Consider the following 27,724-nt stretch of genomic DNA (forward strand, 5'->3'; position numbering starts at 1 on the left):
GTGTCCATTAGGCTTCTCGTGTATATAGCACAGAGTCGTATAACTGTTCTATAATTACATTGTAATTGTAATCGTACATACGGTAGGGCTGTTTGTGAAATGTTGCATCATTAAGTGTGGTTTATTAACCATTGTCACCAAAATTGGCTGGTGTTCTACAATTGGTTTGTGATTTTCTATTTTTATATGGTATAATTATACATGCTTATAAATTGGTTATCCTGCAGACATCCATTTTTTCCAAGTTGGGACAGCAGGAATGCTAATTGCCTGCTAAGTAAACAATTGTTCATAATAAAAAATAAATTGAATAAAAACCATTGGCTGTTTGCTTTAACAGATGTTTTACTTTAGGGCAGTATGGCTCAGAGTGGTCGTCCTGTAGCCCAAGGGTTGCCGGTTCGATCCCGGCCCAGAGAGTTCATGTCGAGGTGTCCCTGAGCAAGACACTGAACCCATAATAGCTCCTGATGGGTCCTGGTTGAGCGCCTTGCATGCCAGCTTCCGCCATCAGTGTGTGAATGTGTGTGTGAATGGGTGAATGTGATGTATATGTAAAGAGCTTTGGATAATAGCACTATCTAAGTAAAGACCATTTACTTTTTACATTAGATAACCATTTTAAAAATATAATCAATTAATCATTTCTTAAAACCTAAACTTTTTTTAAAAAGGTCTTATAACATACACCCCTGCTGCCCCTATACACTTACTGAAATGAGAGAATATGAGAAGTGAAATGGGAAGCAAAAAAGGGAGACGTATTTGGCATCTAAAATGTAACCTGCCAAGAAAATTTGCTACTCTGTTTTAATTTCTTTAAATTTATTTCTTTATTTTGCCTTCTTTTAATTTTTTTACTTATATATTTTTAATAGTTTCGGTTTTTGTTTTTATGATATAGCCTCAGCAAACTGGGTTGCTGTAAACCACAAATTAAATAATAATAAATAGTTATTGAGACATATGTTGAACTTCGACGAACCTTCTGCATGTGATGCCTGGTGGGCTGAAGTGACCCCTCAGCAGCCTCTCTGTCTGGGCTGAAGGAGGGAGGGATGGGAGGGACTGACTTCCAGCCCACCGTGGACAAACCCCGGAGTTTCCACACATCAGTAAAAGATGAGGAGCTGCTCTCTGTCATGACTGAGCGATGAAGAAGGGATTCGAGTTCAACGCCAAATGTAGAAAACACGAAATACAAGTTTTGGACGATGAAAACAGCGTTTAATTTCCAGCTTAAAGCGAATTGCGAGCGTCCTGCGGTAAGTTCTGCTCAGGCTGAAGAAGAAAAAAAAAACGACTGTAGACTGCTTCAAACTACGCTGAATGTGAAGACAAATGTAGGAAATTTATTGACTAAATTACATTGAATGTGTAGAAAATAACGTAAGGTTTGAAATGAGCCTCGCCTATCATTACTTTATTTAACGAGTTTTAATTAAAGTTAACTTTCAGACATCTTTATAGTGATATATTTATTTAGTTAAACAAGCTAAATTATATGATTTATATGATAAAGTAATGACAACATTATCACTTATAAATACTTTAATGCTTTCTGCAGTTGAACAGTGGATAGTGGAGTTCCTGCTCAAGTCTGACATCCAGTGTCAGCAGCTGATGCGTCAAAGATGGAAACCATACGTCTCCACTACAACTACACAGGGAAGCTGGACCACCGGCCACATGCTGGCACAAGCACAACCATTGTGTTCCTCATCATTTGCAGCTTCATTTTCCTGGAGAACCTCACTGTTCTGGTGGCCATTTGGAGAAACCACAGGTTCCACAACCGAATGTACTTCTTCATCGCCAACCTGGCACTGTGCGACCTGCTGGCTGGAGTCGCCTACCTGGTCAACGTGCTCTTGTCTGGAGAGAAGACCTTTCAGTTATCGCCTGAGCTCTGGTTTGTCAGAGAGGGCAGCATGTTTGTAGCACTTAGTGCTTCCATCTTTAGTCTCTTGGCTATTGCTATAGAAAGACACCTGACGATGATCAAAATGCGGCCCTACGATGCCAACAAGAACTACAGAGTGTTTCTGCTCATAGGGACCTGTTGGCTGATTGCTATAACTCTTGGAGCTTTACCCATAATAGGGTGGAACTGCTTGGACAACCTTCCAGACTGCTCCACAGTCCTTCCTCTTTACAGCAAGAAATATGTAGCTTTCTGCATCACTGTTTTTATGGTTTTGCTCTTAGCCATGTCAGTCCTCTATGCTCGCATCTACATCCTGGTTAAGTCCAGCAGTCGAAAGGTGAGTAAGCACAGCAATTCTGAACATGCAATGGCCCTGCTGCGCACTGTCATAATTGTAGTAGGGGTCTTTATTGCCTGCTGGTTACCCATCTTTATCCTGCTCCTGGTGGATGTGGCATGTGTGCAGCACTGCCCCATCCTCTACAATGCTGACTGGTTTATTGCAGTGGCTGTGCTCAATTCTGCCATGAACCCAGTCATCTACACTCTGGCCAGCCGCGAGATGAGACGGGCCTTCTTGGGTCTGGTTTGTGGCATTTGCTACAGGGGGAAGGCTTCTGTGAATGGCAGCGGGCACAGGCAGTCGTTGGAGCCCAGCCGCAGCAGGAGCAAATCGTGGAGCAGCCAAAACAACCCAAACCAGAACCAGCAGAGCTCTAGTCAGGCAGAACTGGAGAAGGGGCAGGAGATGGACACAGGCCAGGAAGAAGTTTCAGTTGTGGGAGCTAGAAGAAGTGCGGCTCATGACGGGAGCAAGTGAGCAACAGTAATAAACTGAGGAAGGCTCTTTTTTGTGCTGAAGGGCCTGTGCAGAGAAGGGTATTGTGAACAGAAAGTAATCTGAATTACTTAAGATGAGGCATTTCTTAAATGAGGAGTGGACTTGATGCAGTGGCTGCAGCACAGAGGTTTCATCTTTCACCACCTTCAGCATCTACAATTAGGAAGCTCATTTAAATGTTTACACACGGACAAATTAACCATAAGGAACCAATATGCTCACCGATTCCATTAACTTTGCTTCTTTATCTCCAACTATGACCATTTTACAGCTAAATCGAGGATAAACCCTTTTTTTGTTAAGAAAATAAACACATCAAACTTGTTTGGAGGCTAATCGTCACAGAGCTGGAACAAATCGTTCATGATATGTTGGCATTAGGAAATAAGTGGTTTTCACACAATAATGATCATGATGATGTGTAAATAAATGGCATTCTTGTGCTGGCAAGATGTATTTGTAACCATATAAGACGGCTAAAAAGTGAAAATTTACTCATAATCATAAAACTGTGCAGTTATTACTGCAAAAACAGTGGAATGAAGAATGTAGACAATTATTGTGATTAGATTCTAATTATATTTATTATTCCATGTATTCTTAATTATTATATTGTTTGTACTCACTTTTACTGTGCAGTTACTGTAATCTGCATTAGTATACTTGAGATAACTGAGACAGAAACATGCTGAAAAGGAAGGAACAGCATTACTATAACTGTATTATAATATACCTGATGGGGTTGTAGAGAGTAATACTATTGCTCTATCTGCTGGGTATGTTTAGTACTGCTGCATGTTGAGTACACAGCTGTTGCACTTGCAAGTAGAACAAAGTGTTCAAATTTAGTATAAGCCGTAAAAGCATGAAAAAGACAAGAGTAAAGATTGCAGAGGCATGTGAATGCAGCACGGGGAAGCTAGTTACAGAAAAGCCATAATATGTAATCTAGACGCTAGAAAGAAAACAAAAATAAACTTGTTGCTTTAAGATACTTTCTCTGGATATGAAGCAGAAGATCAAACAACTCTGAGAGGTGCATCTGATATAGCTTTGATTTGTCAAGCTTATATAGACGGAGCAAAACACAGTGTTGTAATTTCTGACAGTAGGGGGACATCAAGTAGAAAAGTCCAGCCATATTGTAGGTATGCTAACAGTTGTGGACCACATAGACCACCTTCTCTATCCTGGCCTAAAGCTGGTTACAGGCTAAAGCCAAAAACTGGGCAAAACTGCTCAATCTGTAATCTATCAACAGGTTACTGTACATACTTTAAAACATTAAATATGAATATATATATATATATATATATATATATATATATATACACACACACACACACGTGTGTATGTGTGTGCGTGTGTGTTTGGTAGATCAAATCATTAATCTCTACCACTTAGTTTGGGCATGTAATATCATAAATAAGTGCTTGTTATCCCATTACTGTTTCAAGTTTTGACAATTTAATCATTGTTATTATACTATTAATTGTTATCTCAACCAGTTGTTAACAACAGTGATTCTTATTATTGTCTAAAGGAAATGAAAAAATGCAAAGAAAAATTTCCCATCGTTTTTTTCTTAGTGTGGACATTAAAGGATTAAGTCATTATGATCAAAACCACAGCCGTGTCAATTATAATGGTGCTGACGTGATCACTGGTGTAAAGAGAGACATGCAGAAGATGATGAGCAAATAGCAGCCTTTTGAGGGTTATTCATTTCCTGCCACTGTTTCTATGAACTGTTCTGAGAATACGCTCAATCTTTAGCATGAATCAAGAGATGTACCAAAGTTACAAAATAAATGAGGACAGAGGTGGATGGAGTTAGGTCCCAGAATGTGGAGATATAGGATCACCACTGGCTCCTGGATCTCATTCCAATATGTCTGTTTATCAATCAGGTGCCAGTCTGAGACTGATACACGTCTGGCAGCATTTCAACCTCAAAAGAAGAGTTGATACTAACAGAAGACTGCAGGGGATTTTGCCATTTTTGGAGGACACTACCAACACATTAGGTGTGTTTCTTATTCCACAGAAACATGATCGTTACAGGTTATGCTGCATTATAAAGGTGACTAATCAGGCTTTCCAGTTATGTATACAACAACATCAACTGGTATTATTAAAGGAAAGAAATAGTCAACCAAACACACACTTCCTTCCTTTTTGTGCTAAGTTTAGAAACAAGGTTACTGTGTATAATAATGCTGTTTTCGGTCTTTATTGCAATTGTATTTTCTTGTTTTAACAGAGTGATCTGTGGATGATCCAGAGCAGCAAGGATTTTGTTTACAGAATTATTGAGTTTTTATTTGCATGCTACAAACAATTCAGTTCACCATCTTGATATAGAGGGGAAGATATCTCACAGACAGCAAAATGCTTTAACAGAAACTAAAGAAAAAAACAAGGAAATTAAGATGAGTGTGTAAAAACTGCAGGTGGCATAAAATGAGAGTATTACAGCACTGAGAGCAGAAATTATACACATTCACAATTTTATTGCCAACAGTCACACGGAATAATGATAAACCCATACAACCAAAAGATTAAATCTGTAAACATCATTTGGACTTTTTTTTTAATTTCCTTTTTTCACTTTATTTGTCCCAAAATAGTGAGTTTCAATGTGATTCCCTCTGACAAAGATTTATATTTATAATCTGGAAATTATACATTTAGAATATATAATAATAGAGAGGGAGGAAGGGCGGGAAAGAGACAAAGATATAGAGAGAAAACAGTAGTTTCAAGCAGCAACACGCAGCAGGGCAAAACACAACCTCAAGTGAACAGGCATGCCCCATTGAAGATCAGCTATTGCACTAAGACAAAGAAAGAAAGAAAGAAAGAAAGAAAGAAAGAAAGAAAGAAAGAAAGAAAGAAAGAAAGAAAGAAAGAAAGAAAGAAAGAAAGAAAGAAAGAAAAAAAGAAAGAAAAAGATAAACACCATTTATACAAATAAAAGGCACATTTTCATCAACAGAATTCTGGAAAGAAGCTATGTTCTTATTTGTGTCCTAGTGTGTTTGGTTTCTTTCCTTATGTCACAAAGCTAACCGCATGTTATCAGAGAAATTCAAGTATGAAGTCATTTCTAGATATATACATATATATATATATGTATATATATATATAGTTTGCTCAAAGCTTTGCACATTTTGCTAAAGAGAATCTACAAATTTAAATAAAGACTCAAAGGAATTATTTTTGTTAGCATAGAGTTTTATAAAAGATCACCACATTAGTCCCTCTCAATAGATATTAGATTTCATCAAATTATATTACAGAGACTGCAAAAATAAAAGGTGGGTAAGAGTTTTTTGTAATATTTCCAATAGTCCTTTCTGGCCAAACTATTGTTGTGAGATGCATGTAGTGCACACACCCTCTTGCAGCAAAACACAGGCACATTATATAACGTTGCATCTGTCTTGTCAAACGCACTGAACACATACCGATTTTGGTTCAATTGAAGTGGTCGAGTGCATATCAAATACAATGTCTCATTCATTTGGTTTCCATCAGAGTCCTGACAATAGTAAGGATGAGAGCATTTTAAAAAAGGCTGTTTCCAGAACTGCTGTGGACAGTTACTAGAAGCCAACTCAGTCAGTATGACCTAAATACTAAACTGTTCAGATGAATAAATGTTTACAAATGACTGCAAAACAAAATTAACTCTGATCTGTCACATATGAATGCTTAAAAATTGAGTACTGCAGCGATAACAGGGGTAAACAAGTAGTGCTATAATGACACCTAGTGGTTAAAGAATGTTAATGCCATAAGATTAAAAAAAAAGAAAAGAAAAGAAAAATCAATGAATGTAAGTGAAGTTTCTGTGTTGAGAGCAGAATTTATCTAATTACGTCTCAACACGCTGGTAATCCATCTTGGTACAACTGACACAGGTGATCTAACGTCTTGATTGTGCTATTCATTTGTGATCATTCAAATAAACAACATTAAACTTCTAAAAGTTCACTGAAAAGCTAAAAATGTTAATAAAGATTGTGAGAATACCAACTGCATGACTCAAGCACCAAAACTAATCACCGACTACACACCTAAAAGAATTCAGAGGAAACCAATTCAGAAATAATCACTGGTTTTAAAGCATAAATAATTTACAGTGTCAGCATACACAAGCACCTCTTTCAAATAAAGGGGTATCAAAGTCTACGAACATGGCCACAAGAACAGTTGATTTTAAGTCATGCGACTGCAGTGACACAAGAAAATACTTCATAAAAAGTTGATTTTTAAAGCCAGTGACAGCACTATGAGAGGTGCGTTTGCACCCTGACACTTTGTGACAACTGCAAAGCAAAACACAATCAGTTCTAATCTCCAGTAAAAGCAGGTTTCATATAGTGACTAATCGAGTAAGCTGTCACACTAATGACAAGTTTAAAGGACATTTTTCCTAATGTTCATTTCTGCGTCTTGAACCTCTTAGCCAACAGCTCCTGTAGAAATGTGGTTGTGCTTGACAGACAAAACTAAAATTTTAGATTTTTTTTTTCTAAAATATTCTTCTGAACCCCTCTCTGAGGTTTGATTTGCACTTTGTCTAAACTACAAGAACAATTGTCTCTTTTTATCTTTTAAAACACCAATCAAGATATTATGTCCAAATGCATCTATTTCTTTTCAAAAATATAACATTTCAGTCATCACAACAAAATAATAACAGTTCTATAAACGATTTTTTCTTTTTGTTCGTTTTTTTTTTTATCTTAAACAAATCTTGCGTCTTCCAGTGACTCCAGTAAAACTGGTCAGTTTTGAGCAGAGAGCCTTTTGGCATCTTCTTCTCATGTTTCATCTTCAAGATACAGAGTAGCGCTTCCTGTTTCCCATCAGGCATTGCTGGTGTCACTGTTTCCTTTCAACAGGTTGCAGGAGACACAGTTCACTTCCAGCTGACACGATTGGCAGATTGTTGTCACGGTGATGGCCAATAAGGTGGCTTATGCTGTCAAATATATGATCTTTTGTCCGTACCTTTAAAACGAGGGAAAGAGGTGTTAAAAGTTTGTTTCCTTCCACAAGGAATTTTTCTTCTAACTCACTGACACTTTCACAAATCAGTCATTTCCATCTACAGTACCAGCCAAACGTTTGGACAGACCTTCCTATTAAATCCAAAAGGAAAAGTGTCCAAACATTGAAAAGGTAGTGTAGAGCTTTTCCTAAACACACTGGGAATGTCCTTTTCCTCCTTTCTTACCGTGCCCTCAGGGTCCACCAGCAGTAAATGTTTGGCAAGTCCATTGTGCATGCCTGTCAGCACGTAGGACCCTGGATTGGTCGTGCTCTTACGAACAAGAAAGTCCCCATCATCCTTCAGCAGTTTTTCAGCATCTCGGCGGCTCATTTTGCCATGATACCACATCTGGCCCTCCAACTCCTCCTGTGCACGGAAGGCCAATGATCTCACAAGAAGGGGGCTGGAATTGTCCAAAGATGCTGCCTTGTGAAGACTGGACACCTGGGACTGGGATTGCCCCTGAGATGGTGGCTGGGACTGAGACTGAATGGCATCCTCAAAGGGCTCTGGTAGAGATGAGGGCAGTGCAAAAATGAGGATTTAAAAGAAAAAGAGAACATATAGCAAATGCAAGTAATTTAGAAGACATGAAACAATATATAACTGTAATACATCATGGTTGGTTGCCAATGTTTTTACAGAAGAAAAATGTCCTTTTGGATATATAACTATTGTGCTAATGCAAGCATAATACTACTCAGTTACCTATAGGAGACCCTTTACTTGTCTGATCATAAAACACAAATTGATCCCTCACCTACTCCAGGATGGATAAATGTGGTATGTCTGCACTGGTCTGTAATTCCACTGCCAAAAAGATAGTTGGAAGCAGGGTTTCTATGCCATAGTGTTGAATGTTTTTGTGTCAGACAATGGTGAATTATAAAAGATGGCCTTGCAGCAAATAAATGTTAAACAAGGGTCACTTATACAATGCAATGCAGAGAATGGGAAAATGTCAGCGAATACAACAATTGCAAATTTTGTGGTATATAGATAGACTAGTGCAGCTGTGAAAAACAAGAGAACGACAGGATGTACTACCACAGGCAGAATATCTGTTATTACATTATTGTATATTTTTATTTCACAGGGGAAATGTCTTTTAGCAATGCTTGACTTAAAAAGAGGATCAACATCAAAAGTTGTTGTGTGATGTTTTCTCAGACCACATTCATTTTTCAAAGGCCGTCTGTCTGTTTGCTAAATATTTAGCTAATTTTGTATTTTGTAATGTATATATGGATGCCTTGTATGTTGTATCAGGCCTGAATGGACTAACAACAGCAATACAATTATTTTTTTGTACCTTTGTTTTTAAGTATTACATGCAAATTAAAGTTATCTTCTACCCATTGAATGTTCCTGTGCAGTTTCAGAATTAAAGTGACAACTAAAACTAAATTGTATAGTCGACTGTTCTTGTGTCTTGGAATCCACACTCGTATTGTAGTTAAGCACATTTATAGGTAACTCATAAGTATAATAATAGCAAAGCCAAAGCTGGAGTCTAAAGGAGTAAAGCTATAGACTGACATCAACACTGCCCTCCTCTTGTCTTCATGCTGACATGATGTAATTATAAAGACATGCTGAAGTCAAAGTAACAAAAACTGGGGAAAACTCTGTAATTAAGAAGTCTGATTTTAAAGTGTTATTATGAAAGTGAAGTACAGATTGTAATAAAATACTATCAAATGCAAAATAGACTGATGTAGATAGGTTCAAGAGATGTTTTATGCATTTAAACACTCTCGACAGCACTCTTTCTTTCACATCACACATTAATAACATAACACGGTCCGCATACTTCCATCTCCGCAATATCAACCGCCTACGCCCCTCTCTCACCCCTCACACCACCGCCATACTTGTACACAGCCTGGTCACATCACGCTTGGATTACTGCAACTCCCTTCTGTTTGGTCTTCCCCAGAAATCAATTCATAAACTTCAGCTGGTACAGAATGCAGCAGCCAGAATCATCACTAGAACCCCATCCATCCATCATATCACCCCCATCTTACAGCAGCTCCACTGGCTCCCCATCACCCATCGCATTCACTATAAAATTCTGCTGTTAACCTTTAAGGCCATACACAACCTCGCCCCTCCATATTTTTCTGAGCTCCTCCGTGTTGTCAAACCGGTCCGTTCCCTCAGATCCTCCTCTGCAATTCACCTCATCTTCACCCCCGCTCGCCTTGTCACCATGGGGAGTAGAGCTTTCAGCTGCTCTGCTCCTCATCTGTGGAACTCACTCCCCCCTGACCTCCGCAACTCTGATTCTATTCATCTGTTCAAATCCAAATTGAAAACACATCTGTTTAAACTGGCTTACTCATTATAATATGTACATTGTTGCAATCACTGTTTTATGTTTTTCTTGTATTTTACTTGGATTTATTCATTGTTGTGTTTTTATTGTACGGTGACCTTGAGTGTGAGAAAGGCGCCTTTATAAATAAAATGTATTATTATTATTATTATTATAAAAAACATGACAGTTTCTAAATCCATCACAGCAAAGCAAGTAATAACATAAACTTAACACTTAATAAAAGCTAATCAAGCCTTACTCATGTCAAACAGGTCCTTTTGTGGGCTCTCTTTAGCTGCAGCTGCCATCCCCTTTGTCACATTTTCTGCTTCTGCCTGGAGAGCTGCAAGCACCTGGGCATCAATCTGCTGGGTGTTCACATATGTGGGCATCTCGCCTGTTTTTGGTGCTTGACCTTTACTCTCTGGTAGACTGCTTATATCAAATGATCCTAAACATTTGGAGAAACAACCACAGTCACAATAAATAAATAATGCAGAATAAAATCTCTCACATAGTGGCCTATATGTATGCTCTTACCCTGTTGAAAGAAAGTGGGCTTTCTTTCATCTGCCCAGTTTTCACAGTGCCGCCCCTGATAATACGTCTGATCCACTGAGCCTGGACCTATCTGATGAAATGCAGAAACACAGTCAATGTTGAAGATTTTTCTCAATGAACAACAACTAGACTGAGAGACATTGATAATGCATCATGCAAACATTAAAATTTGAGCTAAACGTAACATTTTTGTCCTGCAGGCATATGTGTAAGCTGTGTATACATGTCTGCAAATGAAATGGTTACCATGGAAACACATTTACATATCATCTTCTGAATGGAGGGTTTTTCCACGATCAGATTTCCAAATTATTTAAAAGCTTAGTGTGATGAATCTCCCGTTTTCAGTAAGAAGGTGAGACAATGAATGTAGCTGTATTAGGTATCTAGTTGTTGACAGCTCCACAATGTTGTGGACTGTGTAAAAATATGTTTAAGATATTCTGCCACCTCTAAGTTTCTCTGTAAGAGATCACTGACATGATAATATAAATAAATGTCTCTGCATGAATGATTTTCATTTTGTCAGATTGAGAATTAAGCTTTATTTTAAGCTGATGTCGGTCTCAAACCTCCTACGTCCAGAACTGTTATTTTTCAAGAAATAAATAAAACTGTATGGGTTTTGTATTAATTGGACATAATGTTATCAAACTTGGTATTGTGTTTAACATCATATATCTTTGGTTAAATATTTGTAAAACTACAGATAGACATAAAGGGTGACCAATAGTACTGGTTTATGAAAGACAAAAAAAATCACAAATTTTGGACATAGGAGGTTTGTGTCCGACAGCAACGTTATGTATTCTTATTCTTTATTGTTTTTACAAAAAAAAAAAGATGCAAAACACTTTGGAGCATGTACATTGCACATAAGGTGATTTGAGTTTAGTTGAGTATGTACATGTAGTTATTCAGAATCCAGCTACATTATCAGGGTAAGTTACTTCAATTTTGGTCAGACGGACACATTTAAATGCTTTTTAGAGGTCTAGTTTCAGTTGGATTATGATCATTTCTTTTTTTAGAGTGATATGATTGTGCTGACTCAATAACCTGATAATGGTGGCATTAAATATACCTCTTGTTTCTTTCTCATCACCTCAGTGGTCCACTGTGCAGTGTAATAATACCAATAATTTGTTTATTTAAACACTATAAAAGGTTGCAATAAAGTGCCTTATCGACCAACACAAACCCACATTGGTCTGTGTAACGCTAACAGATATGAAAACTGTCAGCCTTTATAACTTACAGGTGCCTGTCTACCTGGTCCAGACAAGACTGAACAAACAAGAGGTATGTTTATTCTTTTCTTGTGTCTGAGATTAAATTAGATACATTAAATTGTACCTGGTAGCCATCTGATGCTGCATTCTGATTAGCCAGTCGGGTGTCAATGAAGCCTCCAGGGGGTGGCATTTTGCCAGGGATGTTGTTATAGTAAGGGTGTTCTGCTGACTCATCCTCTTCCTCTGTCCATGGCAACTCCTCCATATTTAATACCCTGAGAAGAAAACAAAGCCTTATTGACGAAACTAAATACTTTATGTATGGTGTATAAATATTGTATCACCATTTCTAGAATCACTTTGAGTGGAAGCTAAATCGTTTGTGCCCTGTATATGATTGGAAATTTGATTTAAAAAAAAAAAAAAATGTTTGGAAAACAATATACACATTGTATGTCAAGTTAAGAGTTGCCACCAACATTTCCCAATGAGCTTGGCGGTGCAATAACAACTTAGTAGCTTGAAGTGGTTTATTTCAAGCAAAAAAAAGCAAAAAAAAGACTTGAAAAGCTACAACTCATTAAGTTTATTTCAAAGACAAAGATGGAGATCATTCAGCTGCAAGAATCACAGCATGGGTTTAGAAACAGTATATTGAGTTCATCTCTACTTGCACAAATCCAAGTTAAAACTTGCAAATCAAAATTTAAACTTTTTATTTTTATTTTTTTAGCTGTAGATGCAGCTTTGTAAATCCATAATTGGATGAGGGTAACTTATTTCAGCAAGAAAATGGCAAGCTATATTCTGCACATAAAATATCAGCAAGACTCAGTAGTAAGAGTCCTGAGGTTAAACTGAACTACCTTCAGTCCAAATCTTTCACCCACTGAAAATATAATTTAATATAAATTTAAAAGGATGTCCTGCTCTGAAAAGATGCTAAAAGAAATGGTAATTACAAATTCAAAATGAGTATACTGTCTTAAAAAATGAATGCAACTTTTTCCCTCAGTATTTATTATGCTGAGTTTTTACTGCTCAAAAGTGATGTTTGAATAATCTAAATAATTTAATTATATTTTATTTACATTTTGCACAGCCTTCAAATATTTTTTGGGAAACTTGGTTGGTTGTTTATCATGAGTGCCTCACCTGTCATGCGTGGAGGACAGCTTGCCTGAGGGACACTGCAGGTACTGCTGGAAACGGAGGTCAAAAGCTTGGCCAATGGTACTGATGACATCCTGGGCCAGTCCATCAGAGCACTCAAGAATGTGACATGCTGACGAAGGAAGAACAATACATGTTAAAGAGCATGATACGTATGTGACAACCTTTAGAAACTAATTCTCACCTCTTCTGTTAACAGGGTCCTTTGCTACATATGCAACATAATCTGTCGTGTCCTGCAATAAAAGATGCAACTTGTAAAATTTCACTTTGGTAATTTAATGGTAAGAAACAGCATTAGATAAATTTGGTAATTTATTCAACGATGGATTAGCAAAGTTTGGTGAACAGTTAATTTCACACAGGCTAAGTTTATTTTACTAAAACAATATAATGATGTGTTTAACTTTATCAAATTAAAAAAAAGCAGTATGAACAGATACTCACAGGATCTCCACCTGAAGCGAAGGAGATGGACTGCATGTGATGGTTGGCTATGATCTGTCAGGAAGAAAAAGATAAAATGAACACATGAGCAGTCAGTACACAATACACATCAACTTGAATCCAATATGAACTGATTTAATTAAGTATATGGTAAATGGTCAAAAAATTAAGTATATAATACCTGTGCCTCTGTTTAGCAGCCACCTTAGGTCTTAACAAGGATTTAGTTTGTTTAAATGGTTTGTGTGCCTTTTATAATTGATCTCTGATGCAATACACCCTATTAAAAAAAACTTCTTTATTTTATTGAGAAAAATGCCTAATGCCTAACATCTCTATGGGCATCAGAATGATGAAAAATTAATCTTAACTAAAAAGATAAAAAAAAGGGGTTAGCTGTGGAGACGCATACTTAACATCAGGGCCAAATGGAGACATTCTCAAATATGCATTACGAATACTTAATCATTTAAATCACTTTTGAGCTCATTCCAAGGCCCACTTCAGTGATGTCATTCATCTCACTGCCAAGGACACTAAAGTTCAGCTTCTATATGACTTTTGGCAACAGCTGTTTCTAGCTTGGATTTCTTATAATTGATTCATTTATGTTGCTGGTAATCTTCAGTTGTTTTTATTTGGATGGATCTCATAACCGTAAAACTTTCACTATATCCTATAATTCAAAACAGGCTCTGGGGGACTGAAAGGAGATTGACCAGGCAATGGTGTATGCTACCTGACAGCTGAAACTTAAAAGGATAAAAATACTTTTCACGTGTTCTATGAATAAAGGAATTAGCCTGTTTTTGTTGCAATCCTCCATGATTCTCATTATTATACTCTGAAGCATAGGATCTGCTCCTATGCTGCATGCTTTCAATCATCTTTAGCATGTAAACTACTGGATGCTTGACTGGTTTCTGTTTCCCTGTCATAAATAATAGATATGATTTATTTGCCCTGGGACAGTGTTGCAGAATGATCATTTGCACTTCCTGTTATTCAGCTTAATCCCCATTTCATTCACCTGCACTCTGAATTCAGTAGTTATTCCTAAATTTAAATTAAAAAAGTTATGAAAGAAAAAACGGCTACCGTATTAATAATTTTCTGTGGTAGCTGTTTGATTTGATACCTGATTGATTCTGTATCAGTCTTCCACATATTCTACACTAATAGTTGGAAGCAGCATGCTGTTTAACGAATTAGAATATACTAGAATAAAACCTGTTTTACTTTAGTGTCTGTTCACCTACGCAATGAAAGTGTTGAGTAACATCCCTCCCATGTGAAAAAAGCTAGTATTAAAGGGAAATTGTAAAATGAGTATAGCTACTTAGAAACAGTTACACAATGTTTGAACTGAGCTGCTATTTCTCAGATGAAATGACTTTGCTGGAATTTCAACATATTGTTGCTTCACATATGGTAAATAAATTACATTTGCACTATTTCTCTTGTACCAAGATGCAACTGTATCCTTCTCCATGTGCATCTGTGAACACCACTAGCTAATTTAACTGATTAATATATCAAATTACAGTATAGAGGGCTAAAATGTCCTTATTGTGAATGAATGACTGGAGAATTAAATAACTTCAGGAATATTTAAGCAAATATAGATGTGTAAAAAATCTTTTTATCTTTGTGAATTTACTAATTTCTACATTTACATATTGTCTAATTTATGTATTGATTTATTTATTCAATTTAATCTATTTCTTTACATGTATCCATGCAATTTTACATTTATTTAACCATTTCCCCATTAATTCAAGGCATTATTAGAAATTATAGACTGACCTGTTTGCAGTCAGGGGTCATCAGGTTGAGGCTACTAGTGGAGATATTTAAATTGATGGACATGCCAGCAAACTGTAGATTGCTCTTCCCCAAAATGCTGGACAGAGCTTTGGATGGTGGCTAAAAGGATCAGAATAAGATACAGTGGGTCATGCTTAGCATTAACACAGATATAACGAGACGAATGAACAGACTTACAGGGAAATAAGGCTGGTTGCTTTCAGCATTTATGCTAAACCAAGCTATGCTAACCAGCTGCTGGCCATTGCCTCACCTTCTCATCAAATTATTAAGAAGTAAATTAAATCTCCAAAATGTCTATGCTCAGTCAGGGCCATAAGACATATTTGTTTTACATGCATCACCCTTGAAGCCCCATTTTTTGACAAAAACTGAGTTTAACATAAGTCCTTCAACAAAGACACTGAAAGAGAAGCTTGTTGCAGAAGGCAAACATGCTCCATCTAACATGTGATTAACTAACCTAAACTTGGTTAGCTGAGAACCATATTCAAGTATTTTATGGTGCTTAAACCTTTGTAGCTACACTAGTTGAGCAGGCACCCATGTACAGAGTCTGAAATTCCTTGTTGCAGTAGGCCCGATTTTGAAGGCTCAGCTTGTGACCCTTTGCAACATGTCTTCCCCTTCTCTCTCTGCCTGCTTTCCTGTCCTCTCTCCACTAGAGATATTTTTTTAAATACATTATTTTTAACCTAATGCTTTGCAGCATGTAAATACACATCTTGCATATCAGATCTCTCGATCCAAACAAACAGCATTAAATCTCTAATCTGAATTATATTATTCAGATTGAAAAAAAGCTAATAACTTAAAAACTTGTGACAAGTAAATAAAGTAACACCTTTCAGTGCATGAAACCTGTTTGCTTTTCATGTACTACCATTCAGCTGGGTGCATTACCATCAAAAAAACAATGTCTAGAAACAAAGTCAGATTTAGCTTTTGACTGTTTTAAAACTTCAAACAACACAATGATCATGTAATAATGGGTTTATTTCCAATCAGCAGGTTGACAACAATACTAAGTATAATTTGGGCACATATCAATGAACAGACGACTCTGATATCAGTTTGTCAAGCATCATTTCATGTCATGCATCCGTTCACAGAAACTAACCTGCACTGGTTTTATTTTTTATACTCTCGTCTGACATTTGAGCAAGCCCCACAAAGTAGAGTACTGCTTCATTTCACACCTCACATTAAATCACAGCCTCCTCACATGTTGTGGATACACACCATGTGATTACACAAACAGAATACATACACTCACACATGCATGTGTGCACAAACAGCCTCCCGATCACAGATATTGTGAACTACATGAGTCACTAAGCACCGAGTGCAGTGTGCAGTGCAACGTGGGCTGGAGCTACACCCACGCACACACAGAACCATGCCTCTTCATCTCTCTCCTCTGCCTCTCTTTTTATATACAGGAAGGAAAAACAGAAAGAGGGGATGCTATTTATAGAACATGGAAGGGTCAATTAATATCTAATGCTGCTTCCCTTTTTTTCTAACCAACTGTACATTCACACATTACTTCTCTTCTATCACTTTATCCCTCCCCCTTTCCATTTCTGTCCATCCATGTACCTTTCTCTTCCGCAGTGCTCCTTTGGTCCCAGGAACAGCCTCACATACCAAACTGATGGCTTCCCTAAAGAGAGGGTGAGAGGATGATGATGATAATGATGATGATAAGAATCATTGAATAACAGTTATTTTTTTGATCAACCTAACATCCAAAAAAGTTTAATGAAAATATTGTACTTTAACCAAGAAAAAATGTATTCAAACATCATCTTGGATACTATTAAATCATCTCTGTGCATCAGTAACATGTTGCCACAAGAAATGCATTTGGAATCCACACAAACTCCACATTAGCCTATAATCATGAAGATGAAGGATCTGTGACTTTTAGCCACAGGAGGCTGCAAATAACTGCTAAATACAGACCCTTCCAATGTTGCATTTGATGATTTTCCAGGCAATTGTCACATTTACATTTAGACATTTAGCATATGCTATGATCCAAAGCAACTTACAAGTGAGAAGACAACATTCAATCTTCAGTTCAGTAAGAAACCTTGTCTGCATTGTGTGCTAGTTTAATATAAATGTACGTAAATAAAGAGCATGAATAGCACAAATAACCATAGAACTTTATGGCTGTGTTTTGACAGTGGAGGACCTACTCTGTACTCAACTCTGCAGGCAAGCGTAACTTCAGTTTGATTCTGCCGTCTATGGGTAGTCTGTGGAGTTTAAAAAGTAATGGAGTGACATCTTTTCTTTTTGACTGATTAGATGTGCTGCCACGTTTTAGATTATTTGTGTGGGTTTCACTGTGCAAATTCACTAAAGGACATTAATATTATTTAATATTGTTTAATATTAGGAGTTGCTGTATTTTATTGTGTGCAAATTAATTTCAAGTACTAACATCTTATAATCAAATGTTGTGTTGGAAAATTTTGTATCTCTTCATAAACATCTATGGTACATAGAAAATGCCCAGAAAATGTTTCCAGGTGTATTTGCTAGTACTGTCAATAGCCGTTTTTTGTGACAACATGTGTGTGTTTTCTGGTGGTTTTTCTGTTATGAACTTGTGTTTCGTGAAGTTTTGTGCAATATGCTTACAATGAAATGTGTTTTGTGCAATGTGGGGAAGTGGTTTAATAGGTTTAATAACAGAAGATAGTTTTTCTTCTCTCCCTCTGCAACAGCATCTCTGTTTCATCATGACTCTCTATCTGATCTCAAGAAAAACTTTTAACACACGCAAAACAATGAGAAAGAGATTCCACCATTCTGTAGCACTTCTGGCTAATGATACCAACATCAGGAAGTCAAGCAGAAAAGTGGACATGACACGAAATGATTCACTGCTGGCCTTTGCCTCATTGCACATCAGTCAATGATTTCAGAAATACTCGTGGAGTCACTGAAAATCCAATGCAAACAATGCAGATAAATGCACTCTGTATTTATATACCATCACATATTTTGTTTTAAAAATATATTTTTTTTGTTATCTTGAGAAAAAAGGAAGATATAGAGATAACCTTCATAAAGACGTTTTAGTGTATGATCAAAGCCATTTCTACTAACAAAAATCGTGAATAATACTACATTAGAAATAATTCACAAGCATTTTTACATATTAAATTAACAGTTGTCAAAGATTTTCACTGATGATTTGAACTTATTAACAAATATAATACGTAAAAAAAACTGCCTGGATAACTGGCTGTATTGTTAAAAATCTGCTTTCTCTTGTTATTGTACTTTTATTTCTTCCAACTCATTGTTTTGGTTGCTTCTCTGGACTATTTTCTGACACAATACAGTTACTGAGTGATTGTTAGCCTCTGAGTCACTTTAATCATTGTGTGCCATTGTCGCAATGAACAAAAAGAAATACAAAGATAAAGGTTAGCTTAGCACGATTTCACCAAAGTTTTCAGTAAGGTGGTAACTAGCAATCTGACAAGTATAATGTGTCTCAGATTTTAGCATGTTTAAGGTTCTACATTAAACACTACTGTGATGTTTAAATTAGGCGAATTTATTTTATGTTTAAGCAACACTAAATAAGTTTCAAACGTTAAGCTCTGTATTTCTGGCTACTTCTGATGGCACACCGACACTCATTATGCCCATTCCTGGGGTGTCCCAGAGTTGAGAAACTGTACTTTGTGTTCCAGCCCGGAGCATCACGTGAAGGCTGCATTTTGCTTCACTGGTCATTTTGGACATTATATGGCTGATTCAGTTAAGAAACCCAAGAGAATATTATTGATAAAGCAAGGGAAAGAAAGAGAAAAAATGAAAGTACGAGAGCAACATTGGACTGGCTTTTACTGGCTAAACGCTCAGAGAAGACAGGATGTAAGACAGATGTCGAATTGGCTGTTGTTAGTGGGAGCCAAAGTAATAAAAATCAGAAAAAAAGTTCAGTAGTGCTGTTTTAATGATGGTGACAGTTACTCATTATCAGATGTTAGCATGAAAAGTAGAAGGTAAAATTAACATCACACCTTTGTTTGTTTAGATGTGATATTGTTTCTTTGTTTAGATTGAAGCTATATTTTGAACAGACCATAAATTCTAACTTCAGAATAGGATGTCTATGTTTAAGCTGCAGGGTCAGCTTCTTTAATAATATATCAATCCATTTCAATCCACAAGAAAACAAGACAACCCCCCCACACCCAAAAAAATACAAGACATATTTTAATGAGTTGAATTATTCTTAAAATCTACTATAACTTAACAGAATAAACACTCAATATATTTTAAAATAATATAGTTTATATATAATAAAGGTTTTCCAAAATATGGGGCATTATATTTTCAACCCAATACCAACTTTGTGATAAGTGATCTGGAGTTCTTTTACAGCTGGTAAACTCCATCGTTTTGTCTTTCTTTTTTTTTTTTTTTTTTTGTTTGTCCTTCATTTCTTCACAATCAATTTGGCCATTTTTAGCCAAACAAAATGTAACCAGATAACACTGGTTTTAAACAGATTTCATGGGAGAGCATTTTTTACAAAATAGCGCTCTCGTCCCAGTATACGACACAGGCTAACATACCATTGCATTTTCTGTTATTAATGTTTGTCTGCAGCTTGTTCATTAAAAAGATAATATTCATTTTATATCCCGCTAATTCAAATTCATGTTTGCAGGAAGCTGCAGCCTAGCCCAGCAATTAGCAGGCGAGAGACAGGGTACACCCTGGACAGGTTGCCAGTCCTTCTTAGGGCCAACATGAAGAGACAGCCAATTAGAGTGACTAATTAACTTAACACGCATGTCTTTGGACGGTGGAAGGAACCCAGAGTACCTGGACAGAACCCTCGAATACACGGGAAGAACATGCACATGCAAAGGCTACAGTTTGAAATCCTTCACTGAGGCTCAGACTTGTTGTGATGCCGCGGTGCTAACCACCACACCACCGTGCAGCCCCTAAAAAGATAAAACTAAACTTTCATTAATCAAATGAATGCCTGGTAAATCAAATCTCATAACAATACACAGTTAAATATTTATTTATGTATATATATATATATATATATATATATTTTTTTTTTTCAAAAGATAATAAACTGTCTTTTCTTCCTTATTAGAATAAACTCACCAGGCATTGATTTTATTAATAAAAGTTAATTAAATACATGTAGTCACAGGAGATTAATTTTTAGGATCTTAAAATGCTTATTCATAATGCTGCAGCTTCTACAGCTGAATGCTCATTGATCCTACATTAACTTTTTTACTCTATCATTACATGTTAGGTGATTCACTTACTGTTTCTAAAATCTTTTCTTAAAACACATTATTTCCCTTTGGCTTTTAACTCAGCCTGAAATGCTGGCTTTTATTGTTACCTCTTAATGTTTTAATGTTTTTTTATTATGGTGTTATAATGAGTTTTTGCCTTTGTTGCTTTTCCTTTGCTGTGTACAGCACTTTGGTCGCCAGTGTTGTTTTTAAAGTGCTCTACAAATAAAATTGGATTGGATTGGAATTTTCTAAACAGCCTTCTTAAAAAGGAACTGCCCATTTATGTGTTTGAGTGTTACATATAGTAATGTATAGCAGAAACCAAATATTCTTCTTAAACTCCTTAGCCACACTGGATGCAGAAAATGCAGAATTTTTCACAGTAAAAATACAATGTATAACTAACTCTGAATCCTGAATATGTGTTACTTTAGGGCTTTTCTTCAAACTCTTAAAAACTATTTAGTTTTGGTTAGAAAAAGTACCTAACATATGAACATACCTTGTTATTTGTGACCTTGTAGTGAAATCCAGGGATCTCATTGACCGCAGGACTTCGATGCAGCCCAGATACTGTGAAGTAAGAATGAAAAGTCGGTGTAAGAAAAACAAAGACTAACACTTCATTTTGTGCAGTGAAACACATCTTTTTGTTTCTTTGAACGAAGAGATTCAGAGGATACTAAATGACTACACAAACAGTTGGACACCAGGACCTTGTTGTAAAAACTGAGGAAAAAAAACCTGCTTAATTTTAAAATGACTTGCCAAGCTAACTTCAGTTTTTCAGTTGAACAGCTGAATTTCTGAAAAATAATCATTGGCATCTTCGATTTCTCTCAGATTATATTTAGAATATGCTATTAAAACTTGAGTATAATGTTGAAATGCCATGTTCAGCTTAACCTTGTTTAGCATTTGCACTAGTTTTTAACAAACACTGAGACACAGACAAATGGTGCAGAGATATGTGTCACTTTTGGTTATTAGTCAGGGTGTCAGAGGATGTGTTTGTGTGGGTCAAAGTGTTAAACATCCAGTTTGCTTTGAACACACAGAATAAATTCCTATAAGTATTAAGATGGTTTTACATATTGTGCAGTGGATTAAAGGGGATAAGTGAAAAATCTGATCATTTCAGTTATTGTCCTCTCTCACCCCAACTTCACCTGCAATTAGGTGCAAAGCCGGTTTACGCCTGCAGGTATAGTTTCATAAACTTGCTGATGTTTTTTTTTTATTTTTCTAAAATAGAGACGAGCACCCTGAAAAAGAGTTCGCAAAGCCACAGTCTGACAAAAAGCTCGTGCAAACTCAGAGAAAATAAACAAATAAATAAATAAATAAAATAAATGCTTATTGACCTTATAATTATTAGTGTGTTGTTTACTAAACTAATCCTGTTATTCCACTGAGCTACTCAAATTACAGACGTCAGATGTCTTCTGATTAATTTTGCACAGTCTAGGAACATTATGTGCTGACAAGTTCCTACCGTTAGCAGAATCACATTCATAACCTGGCTGTAAACAAAACAGGCATCCAGACACATTAATATTTCTACCTCTTTTCAGAAGCAGAACCAACTTATTAAAATCATATATTTTCATATTTTATTGTGTCTTCAAGCATTTTGTAATTTGTGGAAAATACATGATGCTTGCAGATTTAAATGTTCTCTATTTTTAGAATAATAAATATAGAGAGCTCAACTCAGCAGAAACAAAAATACATCAAACGTTTCTAAAATTGGCTGAGTACGCCAGTTTGAACATGATATAAATACTTTTCTTCTCTCATGCTGAAACAATAAAGACATTCAATATAAATAAACTTAACTTGAGAGTAATTACTGAGGAGCACAGTGATAATTAATGATCCTAAAAACAGCTTGACTTGTCAGTTATTGTACTCATAGCTACAAAGTACAAAAAGCTTCAAATTGTGTCGTCCAAATTACAGATATCACAACATTTGCAGCCATTACTGTGCTATACTGTAGCTGGATGTCTATACTGTGGATGGATAGTATGGTTCTGCTTTTTTTTTCCCCTTCACCACATAACTTGTTTTTGTTGTTTTTCATGTTTTTCTGTTATTTATATTAAATTACTATCTATGTAATACTTTTGTTTGTTTAATTGTACATTTTTATATGTTTTTATTTTTAAATTTTATGGTAAACCTATTATGTATACTTACTTTCTTTTTTAATTCTTTTCTTGTGCTGCAGTGATGTAAATGTCCCTGTTGAGGGACAATAACATGTTGTGTGATCCAGCTTTGACAGTGTCAAAATGTGGTGCTTTCTTTGTCATAAATTGGTTGTCAGAATTAATAAATGTAGTGTTTATATTTAACTTCTGATGAGGTTGCAAGAATCAAACCAAATGCAGTAAGCGTTAATGTTGACATGTATTTACTTGATGAGTAAATTATTTGCCAAAAATTGTAGCACAACTACTGGAAGTGAGGACAGTTTTGTGCAGTCCCAAAACAGCAAAAAATCAGCGAAAAGTTCAGCGAAACACTGCATATTTAATCACTTTTACAGTGTTGTTCATGTTTTCCGACTAAACATTAATACCAAGTGTGTATTTTGACCATCACTGCATCACAAGATAGCCTGGAGACACAATGGCTTGACTGCTTTTGAAAAATAGCATGACATATGATCAAATGTTAAATTATGCTAGGCAAGAAAAACAAACGGACAATTCTTACAATAAGAGTGAAAGAAAATCTTGTTTCCTTACGTTAAACACAGCTACTAAGGAATAAAAGAGTCAACGTAAACAATGTCACTGTCAGTCGATGTCCCTTTAGAGTAATGGTGCATGATGTGCGAGGAGTGACACTAATTAAAAGTGCTGTGAGCAGAAACACCACGTTGAACTCAATACATGCAGGACACAAACCACAGAAACAGCCGGGGGTGGGGGAGAACAGTCTGGACCCATTTCCCCTCTCACAGTGTGGACGCTTTCAGCAGCATTGACCAGACAAATAAGCACGCTCTGCTTAATGTAGTTAATCAAATGTCACGCTGGTCACAGATACTGTAGCTTTATCCTGGCAAGTTGTAGTAGGTGTCATGTGATAGCAACCATCCTATCTAACTTGATTTGGTTTGATAACATGTTTCACCTGGTCATTTGGTCTGCATGCTTTTTCTTTTTCTTTGATCTTAATGTAGATTTCTGTTTAATGTGCTTCATGAATACATTTTAAAAATGCGTAAAACAATTATTTAACTGAATCCCTGTTACTTTACGGTTTCAGTAAAAATGGTTTCTTCCCCCCTCCATTAATCTAACACCTTGAAGAGCGAGGGCTCAGCATCATTGCTTCCCATGGTAGTGACTCATTTCTGGAATGATGACATTCACAGCTCTGAGTTGTGCACCACCTTAAATAATGTATGATGCCTGAATAACACTGAAGAGAGATAAAGACAAACATGCGCTGCATGTCGTTTCCTATTCAGCCGTTTCAGGGAGCTAACACAATTGTAGAACTCAGAGAGGTGCACAATGTACAGAAATAACACATCACCATGGTTACTAAAGCAAAATGCTGTAGCTCCACATACACAAGACGGAAATACCATATAAACTGAAATGTTTACAGCGTGTTTTAACAGCTGTTTTCATGTTGCCATCAGAGGCTTTGTTTCTTCTTTCCCCAGTGATAACCTTCTCCATTTCCTGAATTATTCAATGCCTGTTTTCTGTTGCTGCTCCTTTGCTCAACCCTCTGCCATAGCCAGCCTACATACACCCACTCAAGGGCCTGTTGTGATGCACAAGTGAAACTACATTATCACCCTTGTATCCCCCTAGCAGGTAGCTAAACTCTAGTCAATGAAAGAAAACAGAGAATGTGTAACTATGGGAAAGAGCAAGACAGTGAGTCTACCAACCTTCACAATGTATGTGACTCCTGGACCAGAGATCTTGTCATTTGAGTGTAGCCATCCCCTGGAGGGTTTGCTCACCAGTCCACCACCACCACCTGGATTCCAGTCCTCTCCACTAGGCTGAAGTTCATCGAGCCTGCTCTTCTTGCTCATGCTGACAGCTGGCTCCAGCTGCGAGCAGGGGGTTGAATTGGAGATGGAGCTGCACAGAGAGCCTCCCACACCAGAGGCTGCTGCTGCTGCTGTCGCCGCACTGGGGCTCGTGCCGCTGGAGCTGCCTGAGCCTGATCCCCCACCCCCCTGCAGCTTGGACACAGCCAGGTCCTTGACAGCCGAGGGCAGACCCTTGATGCCAAGTAAGCTGCCCGAGTTGCTGAATTTCAGGCTGGACACCTTGTTGATGAGGGTGCAGAGGGTGGTACCTCCATCTTCAAGGTGGTCAGAGCCGTGGCTGGTGGGGGTGCTGGAAGGAGCAGTGGTGGAAGAGGAATGAACCTCGGTTGGGGGTGTGTAAGTTGTCTCGGCTGCAGATTGGGGGGTGGCCGAGACCTTGGGGTTCATGGACAGGCCGTGGAGAAGCTCATCGACGGATGTTACTGACTCATTCCTGAAGCGGTTGTACTTGGTACGGTGAAGCATACCCTTCTCTCTCTTGCTCTCGCCCCGTTCTCCACCAACCAACATGCACAGCCTGCCTCCTTCACAAGCGTGCAGGCAGACGTGGCTGAGCCGCGCTGATTGCCCTCTCCTGTAACATAGCAGCAACGGCACAGGCAGCAAACGCCTTTCAGCAATCACAGGCCACCTGACTGTAATTTTCTCTATTGAGGTTACACTGGTGGTTGTGCTGAGCTTGTGCTGCTGCTGTCGCCCAAGTCCAATTTGCTCTCAGTGAAATCCGGAGCTGCAATCCAGTCCGTCAAAGAGAAATACACAGACACAATCCATGGAAACACAAAATTGAAGTAGAGGAAGAGGAGAAAAGGTTGCCAGCGTTGTGGTGCACCTGTTCCAGTAGTGATGCTGCTGCTGCTTAGGATTTTTTGCCTCAAAATCCAAAAAGTAAAAGGAAGAGAAAAAGATCTGTGTTGTTGATGATCATGAAACCTGCGAGGGAAGAGCAAATACCCTGCTGACTGCTGCCTGCCGGCTCAGAGCTGAAGCATGACTCACTGATCTGAGAAAACCTTCTCAACAAAAGGCTTGCTGAACACTGCAAATCACTTCCTGTTGGAGGGAGAGGAAAAAAACCTCCCACTTACAGCACACTAGAACCAATCAATTTTTAAATTCCCTAGTCTCATATTTATTCTCCATAACCCTTTTCCCCTTATTTGCTTTTCTGAGAAAAGGAAATGAAGACCGAGAGGGCGCTTGATCATCTAACTTAGGAAAATCATTTGCCAGAATAATTTATCTTAATTTGTGTTTTAAAACAATTAACGTCACTAAACTGGTGATCTGATAAAAGTTGTGACGAAAGGAAGTCACACTATGAAGTAATCAAAGACATTAATATAGATCAAGCAAAATAATGAAGCTATCCTTTTAAATTAAAAAAGAAAGAAAAGAAACAACAAAAAATAAAATCTCTATTGGAAATTATATTAAAGGTTTGCTTTTAAAGGATAAAAAAAAATCATCTAAAGGAACAGTGCAGCAAAATTCTGGTATGACTGGAAATGGGTTTAAATATCCTATCCATGTTATTTATGACAGTAGCATTATGTAGGCAGACATTCCTGAAGCTCAGGTTAGTATTATCCTAAATCTATGGCTATTTAACACACCTGTCAATTTCTCTTAGTATTTATGATTAGGTTGTTTTTTTTTTCTTTTTTTGTTTCTTTGTTTGTTTGTTTTTTTAAGTAGGTTCCCAAAAATTTTAACAAAAAGAAATTATACTGACACAATTTCACTCATGTGCAACACAAATCTTCTATTAGCACTCTGCAAGAAAGGACAAACAGAAAGCAGAAACTGATTCACAAAAACAACTAGCAACTGAATCTGGCTAAACTGTATGAATGATACAGAAGATACCAGTCAAAAGAAAAAGCACAGATGGGGAACAACATGTTTCTCCGGCAGATAAGTCAATGAAACAACCAAAAAGATAACAGGAAAAAGCCTAAGAATCATCTTAAAAACAGCAGCAATGCAGCATCACTGTCTCCCCGGTAACAGAAAGCATTAATTCATATAAAATGTCCTCAGGAGTGTCTAGCAAAGGAGAAAGACTGACACTCATTCATAAGCAGCTTCCGCTATCACTGTGCTGCAGATTTCGCACTGCAGTCCCTCCCAATATCTCTCTTTCCTGCCTGGCGAGAGAAAAAAAAAAAACAGCACGTCTGCCTTTTCTCCTCAGAAACAAAGGCAAAAACAAAGGCAGGGATGAAGTGGCAGGCTCTTGTAAATCCTAAGAGAAGGCAAAAAGACAAACAGCAAAAACAGCAGAAGCAAGAATAAAGCATGCAATATTTAGTCTTTTATGTGAATGAAATAGCAGGCTGGCATTCCAGTGTTTCTGTGAATGGAAGCAAGGCCTTTCTGCCTCTGCAAGGCAATCCCTCGGGATGGTATGGTCTTGTCCAATGAGGAGCCAGCAGGATGACTCATTCAGGGGAGGTTTGCAGAATAGTGGAAGAGACCATTCCAGACACAGGTGTGCATTTTGTTTTCTCTTCACCATCCTTTAAAAAAATCTACGGATAGTATTAGGTATAACATGTTTGCATAACATGATTAAATTATGTTCTATTGAAACAATAAGAAACCAAAAAAATGTGTAGAACATAAGATAGAATTATTACTGGTTCCCTAATGATTTTTATTGTCACCATTGTCACTAGTCCCCTCCACATTCATGTGAATAGTTACCACCTACACATTTAATTAGTGATTTTCAGTTGAAATGTATGGAGGGCAGATAGCACAAATATTAAACCAAAAAATAGATTTGGACAATGAAAATTCCTTATAAAAATTTTGATTATGTTATTAGAATGACGACAGTATAAGGTATACTTTATATAGTTTGTTTTCAAAGTTTAATCAAACTCATCATTAAAGAGTTGCCTTGTGTATATTTATA

The 27,724-nt window shown here is 37.1% G+C and overlaps 2 protein-coding genes across 2 annotated transcripts; one reads left to right on the forward strand and one right to left on the reverse strand.

Moving 5' to 3' along the window:
• The first annotated feature begins 1,124 nt into the window (after positions 1–1,124).
• Positions 1,125–5,703, forward strand: LOC121630346 (sphingosine 1-phosphate receptor 3). Its single transcript, XM_041970602.1, has 2 exons — positions 1,125–1,265; positions 1,568–5,703. The coding sequence occupies exon 2, from the start codon at positions 1,635–1,637 to the stop codon at positions 2,745–2,747; it is 1,113 nt and encodes a 370-aa protein (XP_041826536.1). The 5' UTR covers positions 1,125–1,265; positions 1,568–1,634; the 3' UTR covers positions 2,748–5,703.
• Positions 5,075–27,144, reverse strand: shc3 (SHC (Src homology 2 domain containing) transforming protein 3). Its single transcript, XM_041970601.1, has 12 exons — positions 24,631–27,144; positions 21,211–21,281; positions 17,002–17,065; positions 15,379–15,498; positions 13,573–13,626; positions 13,310–13,361; positions 13,108–13,237; positions 12,074–12,227; positions 10,697–10,787; positions 10,416–10,607; positions 8,017–8,342; positions 5,075–7,790 (listed from the first exon to the last, which is right to left on the reverse strand). The coding sequence occupies exons 1-12, from the start codon at positions 25,309–25,311 to the stop codon at positions 7,662–7,664; spliced, it is 2,064 nt and encodes a 687-aa protein (XP_041826535.1). The 5' UTR covers positions 25,312–27,144; the 3' UTR covers positions 5,075–7,661.
• Positions 27,145–27,724: the final 580 nt, after the last annotated feature.

This window comes from Melanotaenia boesemani, chromosome 19, assembly GCF_017639745.1.
Source record: "Melanotaenia boesemani isolate fMelBoe1 chromosome 19, fMelBoe1.pri, whole genome shotgun sequence".
Classification (NCBI taxonomy): Eukaryota; Metazoa; Chordata; class Actinopteri; order Atheriniformes; family Melanotaeniidae; genus Melanotaenia; species Melanotaenia boesemani.